Genomic DNA, 12,138 nt, shown 5'->3' with positions numbered 1-12,138 from the left:
CCGTTTTCTAGAAATGGCTGTAATCAGCATGTCAGCAGTTTTAATGCAGTTTCAGAATCCACTTTTACACATTGTGATAAACAGAGGAGGAGTTTTGCTTGGCTGATTTTTGCAAGAATCTTATCAAAATAAATATTGAAAATATGCAGAATGCTGATGCCAGTAGAGGAAAGTGCATTCAGTATTCTCCCTGATAGCAAGGTGGAGCAGGAAGAACACTCTCCAATTTAATAGGACATTATTTTGACTTGGTAAAAATCCACCTCCAAATACAACTTACTAGTCCTCCAACATTTTGTGGCACTACTGCAACGGCATCTGAAAACAGAAGAAATTGACGGCATAATAGATGCTGAATTCAAATTGAGCTGTGCAATTCCAATTTGTACTGGCAATTCTGTATATGCATATTTAAAAAAAAAACCAAACATGAGAACTCCAGCGACACATGGATGTTCGCTCCCTTAGTCAGCATCGGTTGCTATCATAAAATACTCAAATAGCTCATCACAAGGTGTTCTTTGCTGTCTATCGGCACATACCTCCAAACCTATTATCCAACATGTCCAAGACGCAACATGTACTCACCAAATACTATTATTTCATTCGGTGGTCAAAGCATAAATGTGCAGTGGGAAGGGATGTCCAAAGATCTATTTTCTAACTACTGCTTTTTCTTTCCAATAACTCATTTTTATCATAATTTTCTGCAATTTTTTTCCAGGGTATTGCGGGTACTGATGTTGCAAAGGAAGCCTCAGATATTATCTTGACGGATGATAATTTCAGTAGCATTGTGAAGGCTGTAATGTGGGGCCGTAATGTCTATGATAGCATCTCCAAGTTCCTACAGTTCCAACTTACTGTTAACGTTGTGGCTGTGATTGTGGCTTTCACTGGGGCATGTATTACACAGGTAAGCTGAGTCGTAGAGATGACGTGAAGCAGGGATACTGGACTGCCTGATAATCTAAAGAGCCAAATACCCAATTTCAACAGATGCTTTCAACTGGTCACCATGGTATTCTTAATTCCTACAGTATAGTTAGCAAACATTTTTTCTGGGTAATAAGTTTGGGAATCATTAGTTACATGTCAGAGGTACATCTGGAATCATTCATTTTATCAGTCATACAAATATTCCCAGAAGTATTACTTTTGATTGGACTGCGATTGCTGGTACATTCAAGATGGCAGCACTGTCATTTAGAAGTAATCCGGACAGGGAAACTTTCAACTAAAAATGAAGAAAACATTTTGGTGCTTTGTGTTTTCTGATTCAAATAATTAAAAACAAAAAATATGATATACAGAAATGTCTTTCTGACTAATTTTTCCCCAGAATAATCTGTTCTAATTGCTAATATCGCTATCCTCATTTACATCTTATTTTAGCAACCTTATCCATTGTGAGAAATGGGCCAAAAATCAACAGCTTTGTGCTATTCAGCAATAGGGTGACCAGACAGAAAGTGTGAAAATGGGGGTGGGGGTTAAGAGGCGCCTATGTAAGACAAAGCCCCAAATATTGTGACTGTCCCTATGACGCCGGGACATCTGGTCACCCTATTCAGCCAAGTACTTGTCACTTGCTCAAATACCCTGCCTAATTTTTCTACTCATGCTTTAAAAGGACAAAGACATCTGATGTGTTTTAAATGTTTGTTTTCTGTGCCTCTCCTCCTCCTCTTCACAGCAGAGACCTACATATTCATAGGTGTGTTAATGGCTGTGTTTGGAAGATCTCTAAGTGTAAATCAGTGTTCAAAGCTTGGGCTCCAGCCCAAGTGGGAACGAGTCAGTTGACCCTGCTGTGGGTGCTGGGTTTTTTGCCATGTAGATGCACCCTAAGATGCAGCCCTAGCCACAACTAACGTGCAAGGCTACATATGTACCTATCTCACCAAACACACACGAAAAAGCCAAACCAAAGTAAACTCTACTTCAGCATCACCACTTTTTAATAAGCATACCTCCTTTTGATTGTCTCATTTTGTTCAGCAAGGGGCAGGGGCGTGTGTATAACTAATGGAGAAAGCGGGTTTTCTTCCTCCGATATTAAAAAGCAAAGGACATTGCTGTTAGCATTTACACCATAGCCCCAAAATAACAATGCTCAAGAGCGGCATATACTGGAGAAAGGTGCTGTTGCAAAAGCCTAAGCTTGATAGAAGAAATGCACACCTGTGAGAACATCGCAGCTCCCCTTACTGCCCATTACACAAATGTACATGTCTGTCACTACAGGTAAATTCCATCTCTGACACACACACCTATGAGCAAAACAATGAATAAGTCATTAGCCACACTTCAGGAGTACGCTTACATTGCAGTCATGGAATCATTACGTGAAACTTGAGACCTGGTCTCTCCATTAAGCTGAGAGGTTAAGCTCCTTTCAACTTATTCTTCTGAATTCTCGTGTCTCAGTTGTACTTGGCAAGGTGTGGAAAGGTCTCAAGTAGTCCCTGGTGGCCCTGGTGAGCACCTTCACAGGGACTGGACACAACTGTGTTCATTTAGCTCCTCTGGGCACAAGGACTGTGTGATCATAGGGCCATTCACCAGAGAAAGCAGGAATGGCTTTACAGAAGCCAGTGGAAATTACCTTAACCAGGTGAAATACCTGTTGTATCCTGTCAAAGGGAAGCAAAGTAGCAACAATTTCCTTGCTCTCCTGTGAATTGCTGGTGCACCTCCATATTGATCCCTACTTTGGCCATGCCTTATCGTCACAATTGAGCCTGTGGACAGGTGGGAAGAAAGGAAATATTGTGGATGGGGAGGAGGCAGAGGTTAGGTGATGGCCTTTTCCCTTCAGGAATATTTCAAAGCATATTGAAAGAATATTTAGCGTTAAGGGCTAATGGCTGGTAACTAAAGAGGAAGAGGAAAATACAAATATTATAGAAAACAAATTATTATAGCATCATGTCGCTGATATCATGGTTGTGGTTGAGGTGGCCATTTCCTTTTAAATCCCTGTTTTCAGTTATTCGATCATTACTCTCCCTCCTTCCCCAAAACAGTTCTTGTAGGATTAAATTTCTCAAGCTTGGTCTCCAGCAATTTTCAATTAGTTTGTGAGCTTGAAAGAAAATGTAACCCACTTCTTAAATAATGATGTTCCTTTTTGCGCTTAGATAACTCAAACATAATTGTGTGGGTAGTTAATTTGTTGTGTTTGAAAATATATTTTTTTCAAATAAACAAATTACTAATGTTTAAAAATTGTACACAGAGCTTGCTCTGTGATTGTATTTTTCCCCCCTACCAGTCCAAGGACTCTGTTCAACTTCCATTGAAGACATTGGAAGTGTTTCCATTGGCTTCCAACAGGAATTGAACCAGATCCTAAAAGTACATAATGAAGAATAGTTTTGCCCAAGTGACCTGTAACTATCTTCCCTGCTCCTTCATACTCATTTCCCACAGTCCTATGCTTTTGAATTTACAACCATTCTGTTAAAAATAAACTCGTCTCCCAAGGTTAATACATTTTTATCAGAATAAATCTATTTGAAATTGTTTAATTCTACAATAAAATAGCAAACCCCAAGAGAGAGGCAGGGAATCGCTTTGTAGTTGTTTGTAAAAGGTTACCTTTTTTAAAACACTTCGTACTCAAAAATTGATGAGTTTTTCTTGGACTTTAAAACAGAATTCATATTTTGGCAAAGACTAAACCTTGAAAGTCTCAGCTGAAAAGGCCAAAAATTTGGCAAAAATTAAAAGTACTTGAAAACGCACTTTAGAAATGAAACACTATCTTAAGTAGAACTGTCACTATACTCTTCAACTCCTGTATAATGAGGATGAAAGATGCTTCAGAAATTTATATGGTATTATTTTGCATGTTACTTAGTGTTGATATACTCTAGCATTCTAAACAGCAGCATTTGACAAATCCTAACAGTTTAGGAGTCGTCTGTGCTTTTGGTTAATAATACTGCACAGTAAATAAAATTAGACTGTACTGATCACCTGAAGATTGGAACTAAATATCAAGAAGTGTGCAAGAAGATTTTAACGGACTGGACAGCTTCTGTTAAACTTGTATCTAATAGGACTAGCAGTAAAAATGTTTGTACCTAGAGAATGTTTCAAAGTTTTGCAAAATAGCCACTGTCCCATTAAAGATGCTTATGTAGGCGAGTGGTAGTTAAAATGTAAGGATTAAAACACCTTCTATCCCCTTACAGCTTGTCATCTTAACTCAAAAATAACAAGCTCTAAGATTTGTGAGGCTGTATGTGTCACAATAGATTTGTGGTTTATTGCCAATCTCTTGTGATTTGTACTTTAAGTGTTTTCCAAGATAAAGTGTAGCATCATTTGATATGAGGGACTTTTACCTTTAGGCAAATAGTAACCTTTTCCAAGGTCAAATGGAAAAGAACTTGACAAATAAGTGGTGATCTCAGGTGAACATCTTTCCTCCCAACAGTCGTTGGAGGCTACATGATGATGTATTATTTTGAACTTCACCTACCAGATCAAAGGATTCTTTGGCCATTTAGTCAGTGGCCAGAGAGTGCCAAAAGAACATTCAGCTTACATCCCACTTACCAGTTCTTGTGCTGCATAGAGTCAGCACAAGACTAAAAACTATGATGGAAGACTAAACTCCATGTCTGATAGGCATTTTCCTTAGTTTCCACTAATCAGAAACCAGTAGAGTTGCAGTGGAAATTTCATTACACTGGTTGCTCAAACTAACGTTTGTTAATGTTTGGGCTTGGGCTTAGAACGAGGTTTTACGCTTGACTGAGCTGTGCAGCACATTGGTAATTATTAGAGGCACCTTAGGAACTCGGGGCGATTGGCACAGAGAACTGGTGAGACTGTGCTGCTGCCCAAGCTGACTGCTGCTGGCTACACTTGTGTGAAGATGCGTCAAAGAGAGAAACTGGCTGTAACATTATTCACAGGAATATCTGAGGCCTTAGTGAGTGCCCACATGACGGTTTATTACAAATAATGTACAGATGCCATTTTCGTTGATGTGGGGATGAACACTTGAGGCAGCAATTCTAGCTTCTAAAGTTATCTCCAAACAGAAAATGCCTGTGCAGTACTCTTGTTAACCATACAAAATGTGAAAATAGGATGAGGCAAATTCTTCATTAAAAACCTGATTGTGTTTCCCCCTTTCTATGTATATTAGGTACCTCAGCACTAGGAGTCTGTAAGCCATGACGGTGAAACCCTTAGCATAAGGTCACCACTGCTTTGGGCCTTTCCATGTTGGTAAAACCACAAAATCTGGGACCTAGTTAATCCTGCTTATCCTTTGTTTAACTTCCCCCCCCCCATCCCTACAAATACAGGCACTTCCTTTTGCTGGAGCTGCATATCAAATGGCTGAACTGATTTCTCCTCCTGATAAGCCCAGTTAATGCTGTCCATGGCCAGGAAGTCAAGAATCTTGACTAATCTTACTTAGCTAATGCTTCTCTGCTCCCTAGCATGCCCAACTTCTGCCAAAGCAGTAGATTGCCTCTCCCCCTCTTCCCCCACAAGTAGGCCAAACCCGAACATTGTTTTTTAAATACAAGTTTCTTTATTTGCAGGAAAATCAACTTATTGTGTCCCTAGTGAGATCAAGACTGTAATTTCAAGCCACCACAAAGACCAAACATTTACAGTTTGTCTCCAATACCAAGGACAAACAGCAACTGGTCCTTGGTATTGAAACTGATATAAAAGCTCGAGAAGGCTTCATTAAAAATAAACATTTACATCTCTGAAGAAAAGTGCAGGCTTCAAACAAGTGTTTTTAAGGGTATTTATTTTGGTCTGTAAATTATTCTGACACTCCTTTGCCTCACCTATGCACCATGGTAGAAAATATATGGTGCATAACAACAATACTGTGATCTTCAAAGTTTCACACTGTAAGTCAGTGGTTCTCATATTTTTGTACTGGTGACCCCTTTCACACAGCAAGCCTCTGAGTGCAACCCCCTCTTATAAATTAAAAAAATTAAAAATAATTAACACTATTATAAATGCTGGAGGTGAAGCGGGGCTTGGGGGTAGAGGCTGACAGCTCACGACCCCCCACGTAATAACCTTGTGACCCCTTAAGGCGTCACAACCCCCCGTTTGAGAACCCCTGCTGTAAGTTATCCCTGTTATGTGATAAAATGTCAGAGTGCTATCTCATATCATTTTTGAGAATTCTCTCTCTCTCTCTGAGTCTGAAAATAGATTTCACTAATGCTGTCTATTTCAGATTCACACTAAAGGCACAGGAACTAGAATTATTCATATGTGTTGAAAGAAAAAAATTCTACCTCTTTCTTCCTTGCTATGGCTCTTAGAAGCAAACACAATTACATGTCATTACTATTAGTCCAGTGAGGTATAGTTACTGAGAACGGACCATCAGCCAAACCGCAATTTAATATATATTTCTATTTGTCATTTACTTTTCACCTGAGATCTGTATTAGGTTTTTTGTTTGTTTGTTTGTAATGTGATCTAAAGCCCTGTACGGTGTGACCTTAGGTTGTCTCCGTCTTGGATTAAATGAGCAAATAGCTCCTTCTAGTGGTTGCTAATCTAGTTTGGAAAATAAATACCTAATCCTACCAAAATCTATTAACACTTTGGTAGCAATATTGATGTTTGGGTGTCCAGTGAATATTTTTTGATGAAGAGCATGAACATTCTGCTTCATAGTTCCTAATGACTCTTCCTGTGGTTTAGTAGATGAATCAGTCTTCTCATTCCCTACTTGATTTTAACAGGATGTTGAGTACATTCAGTCCACATCTGAGCTGTATAACGTAGTTTATTTCTGTGTTTAAAAAGAAATTCAAATTTTGTAAGTTTATTTTATCGAAATCTCACATTGAATTGTTCCAAGATTTTGATCAATTCCAGGCAACACAATGTGTGTACTACAGCAAATTATAGACACAATTTAGATATAAATTCACATTCAACTTGATATTTTAAATTAAGTTTTAATATAGTTTTTTCTGTCCCAGCCCAGGAAAACATGTTTTTTGATAGTCTTTCATATTTAGTCACCCAAACCTGACTTCTAGAACATTTAAAAACAATCCATGGGGTAACGCTCTATGGTACGTTGTATAATTAAATCATTCAGATGGGATTAGTGTGATGCTAAATAAGGTGCGTGGATGCAAATGCTGCTGGCTGAAATGATTGGAGATAAATCTGATCGTTCATCTTTGCTCAGCTCTGTACCCTTTTTGCTGTTACTACCTTGCAGTAGCACAATAAGACATTGAGTGTGAAGGGAAGAAATGGTGGAGACAGTGATCATTTTAGCAAGCCAAAACAAAGCAACACATTATATTTTATTTTGTCTCCTAAGGACTCTCCACTGAAAGCTGTGCAGATGCTGTGGGTCAATCTAATTATGGACACCTTTGCTTCTCTTGCTCTGGCCACTGAACCCCCTACAGAGTCTCTACTGCTAAGGAGACCATATGGCAGAAACAAACCTCTTATATCACGTACCATGATGAAGAACATTCTGGGCCATGCTGTCTACCAGCTCACTCTCATTTTTACGCTTCTCTTCATTGGTAAGATAAACAAAACATATTTTTGTTCACTTTAGGTCTCTGCTGTAGCTTGCTGCTGCTTCATTCACAAGTGGCCTGATCTCTAGCTATGTGCCACAAAATGTACTGCATATTCCAAAGTACCAAACATTTGCATTAAGCTTTAGTCAAGGCTCACCTGAGACATGCCCCAGACCAAAAGACATAAGGGAAGATGGAACAGCCCCAACTGGAGGGTGATGGGATGTAGGGGATCATTCTGGAACCTTTCATATCTTCTTGGTAAAAATGTGGGATATGCTTAATCTAGCTTTTTGGAATATTAAGAAAAGTGTAGGTTCAAGGCATTGGCAAAGGTTTAGGTCAGTATGGGTGTTAACCAAACTGGTCAGTCTGTTTCTAAGCTCAAATTTCAAGCCTTGTCCTCTTCACTAGGAAACTTAATATTTTATTTGTGTTGAATCTGAAATATACAGATTCAAGTTATGCTAGTACAAAAAGCCCCTTCAATTTGGGAACTAATAATATTGTTCAGTATTCTTCCATGATAAATACTATCTTCTGGATAATCTAGACAAACAAGCTAGTAATTAGAATCTATTTAGACCAGAGAATAGACTCCATTCTGGGATTTAACACCTGTGACTGCTGAAAGGAAAAAAAATTGGCTAATTTATTATTTCAGCCCTCTACTCATGGTCTTACACTAATTCAGGCTTTATTGATGATGAATGCTTTTCTTCTACAATGGGGTCTTTGGGGACATTGAGATATAGGGGAGAAAAGGACTGTTTCTCATTGCAAGGAATAACCCAGGAAGAATAATAGCCACTCTTGCTCTATGTCAATTAGTGCATTTGCTCAAGGGGCTGATGATAATAATTAGCACTTGGGGCTAATGTACTGTATTCATGACAATATGTCATAAGAACAGCCGTACTGGATCAGAACAGTGGTCCATCTAGCCCAGTGTCCTGTCTTCTGACAGTGGCCAATGCCAGATGCTTCAAAGGGAAAGAACAGAACAGAGCAATTGAGTGACCCATCCCCTGTCGTTCACTCCCAGCATCTGGCAGTTAGAGACTTAGGGACACTCAGAGCATGGTGTTGTATCTCTGACTGTCTTGGCTAATAGCCATTGATGGACCTATCCTCCATGAGCTTATCTAATTCTTAACTGATGTTAAATTGGCATTTGTTGATGACCTGAAGTATATATCTTACAGGCTATGTAATACACTCCCTAGTAAGTTGTCATGAATGTACATTCATGTATGTACAAGACTTAGGAGGGCCAGGCTCCTCCCTGCAGCTATGAGCCTATTTTGGATGCTAGGCGGGCTGACAAGCCTATTAAAGCAAAGGAGGGGCCTATAATGAGCCTAAGTTTCTGAGGTGGGGGTGGGAAGAGGAGATCTCCCCCAGCTAGTACCTACTGTTTGCAGGAGGATTCTGGTGGCCCCTAGAAAGCCCAATAAGCTTGTCAGCCTATGACTATCTAAACTCTGCACATGAGCCTTCATAATTGGTGCATCTGAAAGTCTAATATCCTGTATGCTTTGTGGGAGCTATAGGTGGCCCTCCAGTGAGCTTCCCAAGGCTGAGAAGGACCCCTCTTGAAGGCCTGCAGGAGAGAAGAACCTTTGCCCCCCACACATAGTGAGCCTCAGGGGGCTCCCCAGCCCCCTTCACATTTCTGAGGAGGCATACAGCCCACCCCATTTCCTGAGAGCCTTAGGAAATGCAGCAGCAGCCTCCCTTGTGAGCTTCAGGAGGTTCAGCTGTATCCTACATGGTAAAAAGAAAATGTGCTTCTTTCTTTTCCAATAGGCTTCCTAGCAATCAGGTTAGCAATTTGAGGAATGCCTCAGTAAGGAAAAGGGCTAGATACTTTTTTTTTTTTAGTGAAATCTTAGGAATCATTTGATGTGCTATGCTAAGTTTCCCAAGGCCAGTAATCCACAGTTCCAGATTCATAAGTTAACTGGTTAAACGGGACTCTGATCAACAATCTTCTGTACAAGAGTTCAGCAAATCAAATTCATTCTCTCTCTCCTCCTCCTTTCCCACTTCTGCTATAAGTTGGCAATAAAAATGTTACAAGTGTGTTTGGATGCTGATTGCCTCTATTTTTCGAGTGTCATAAATCTAGAAGCCATTGTCCTGTTCACTTAAACTGCTGCATAGAAAAATTGTATCTTGGTCCCAGGCCTGACCTACCAAATTTTAAAACAGGTATGTTTCTAATGGCCTTGAGAGAAGAGTGGGCAATGGAAACTTAGGTGCAACCTTATCTACTTCTATTCCATGGTAGCAGTAGATCCTGTTTTTGGAATGAAGTAATGCAGTGAAATGGAATTTTTGAAGATTTAATTATGGATAATCATGTCAAGGAAAAAATTCAATCAGATTTAAGCATAAATCCATTTGCCTTTCATAATGGTCTTCATTATTTGGTTTGAAGTCTTTGGTAATGATTATACATACCCTGTAATCTGTGTTTAAAAGTCTCAGCTCTATCTTCAGCTTCACACCTGTAGTTAAGTTATAATGCTACATTTATATAATCACAACTTTTGTATGTCAAAAAACTGTAGTCCAAAGTCTTCCTTTGGATGCATGTGCACAGTTCCCATTGATTTTCACTGGAGCTGCTCAAACATCAAAGGCAAAGTTCAGTTCTCCGATGACTCTACTGGTAGAATACGATCTTACTGCAGTTCTCTCAGAGCTATAACTGTTTGTGAGGTGGAAGCCCCTCATTCAAACAGTAACACCACTGGGAGCCCAGAAAAATATTGTCCGAGTAAATGATGTTTGGTATAAACAAACGTTTGTTAAAGTTTGCTGCAAAGCAAAAGTTCCCCTTTACATTTATGTTATCTCTGTTCTTTACTCATACAGATTAATGTTCTGCCCTTATTCTAAGGGTCTCTTTTTATATATAGGTATATGTGTGTTAAGAATTGTGATATGAATACGTATAGTGAATAAGTAAAGTGGCCCGGTGTGTAGATGTATTTCCAAGTGTTATGTAACCTCTACAATTACTGTTCATACTGTACAAAATGTTGCCTTTTTTAATATTGACAGTCAATTCTCAGTTATCTAAATAATAGTCTGATCTCCTATTAGGTGCTTGGACAAAAACAAATCATTTTAAAATTGGGTGGTGGTGGTGTTAGCTGCTGTTCTTTTTAGTTAATATCCTTGACTACTTGTCAAGAATATGGCATACTAGGAGGTAATATGCAGAGACTGTTGAAGGATGGTTGCTGCTAATTATTTTAGAAATGGCAAATGCAGTGTCAACAAGTCTCCAGCTCTGACTAAATGAGATGAAAGAAATGACTCTTTAGAGTCGTTCCTACCTGGTGGGAGAAAAAACCCTACCGAAAATCATTTGAGCTGGTACATTGAGTCACTGGATTATAGTCAACATTATGAAGCTTCACAGTGGGAATTCTGTATTTCTTTGCTAACTGAGTTGTGAACTATGCCTGCATTGTAGTAATTGTGGAAGCAATGCTGCTAAAAAATAACAAAACAAAACAACACAAGACCGAGGAGGCAGCCCATGAGAGGGAATGGGAATACAACACAAACTCAAGGCTGAATTTTTGATAGCAGAAACAAACTTTTTTATTCTTTTTTGCATTAAGGTGAAAAAATGTTTAAGATTGACAGTGGTCGGAATGCACCACTGCACTCTCCTCCTTCTGAGCACTACACCATTATCTTCAATACCTTCGTCATGATGCAGCTATTCAATGAAATCAACGCACGCAAAATCCACGGCGAGAGGAATGTTTTTGATGGCATTTTTAGAAACCCTATATTTTGCACTATTGTACTGGGTACATTTGCTGTACAGGTAATCATTCGTGCAAGAAATAGCAACTATTCATTAGAAATGTACAATTTTTCTGTCTTTGTTCTTTGGAAAACCAAATGCTTTTGTGGCCATGGTTGTCTCTTATCAATCCAAATGCTCATTCATCCTGTATCAGACCTATTCTGCTTTAATCAAAATACTGCTTCTATCAGTAATGGTAATTTAGAACACTTAATATTTACAAACCTAGTAAAAGCAAGCTAAGGAGAGTACAGTATGTTACTTTTTCACAAGAGCACTTATGGTTAAGATTTATAAGAAGTATGGTTAATCACAATGAGTAACTGATTTGCTGAAACAAGAAGTCTCATTATTTTCCATGGCGATTATAAATAATATTATCATTAACCAATGGTAGCAAATAACTTTTTACCCTTTTTTACTACTATTGTCCGTAGTAGGGATGAACAAGTTGGTTTGTTAATAATGGGCACAAGCACTGACCCACTTCCTTCATGGCAGCTGGGATCCAGAGGTCCATCAGATATCCCTAGAGTATTCTTCACTAATAGCCCAGCATGAAATAGATTTGGCTATCACTGCAGAAAGCTTCTCTTTCCCCTGGTGTCATTCTTTTAGTCCCACATCATCCATTCCTCTGTACAGTCCTAGGCCAAACATCACCTGGTAAGCCCTTTGTGGGGAATGCTGCAGCTCCACAAAATCAATAAGGGCTCGCTATTTAAAGATATTTAAGCA

At 39.0% G+C, this 12,138-nt stretch overlaps 1 protein-coding gene across 20 annotated transcripts in view; it reads left to right on the top strand.

Moving 5' to 3' along the window:
* The window catches only part of ATP2B2 (ATPase plasma membrane Ca2+ transporting 2), a 714,211-nt gene that overhangs the window by 669,271 nt on the left and 32,802 nt on the right, over positions 1-12,138 (top strand). For all 20 annotated transcript variants that reach the window (XM_074958190.1, XM_074958179.1, XM_074958178.1 and 17 more), the window contains 3 exons: positions 725-916; positions 7,352-7,565; positions 11,207-11,418. In XM_074958190.1, the coding sequence (XP_074814291.1) occupies positions 725-916; positions 7,352-7,565; positions 11,207-11,418 (618 nt within the window). The remainder of the gene's footprint in view (positions 1-724; positions 917-7,351; positions 7,566-11,206; positions 11,419-12,138) is intronic.

The sequence above is a fragment of the Natator depressus genome, chromosome 7 (assembly GCF_965152275.1).
Source record: "Natator depressus isolate rNatDep1 chromosome 7, rNatDep2.hap1, whole genome shotgun sequence".
NCBI classification, from domain to species: Eukaryota; Metazoa; Chordata; order Testudines; family Cheloniidae; genus Natator; species Natator depressus.
The sequence above is the reverse complement of the archived record's forward strand: the minus strand, read 5'-3'. Positions and strand labels throughout refer to the sequence as shown.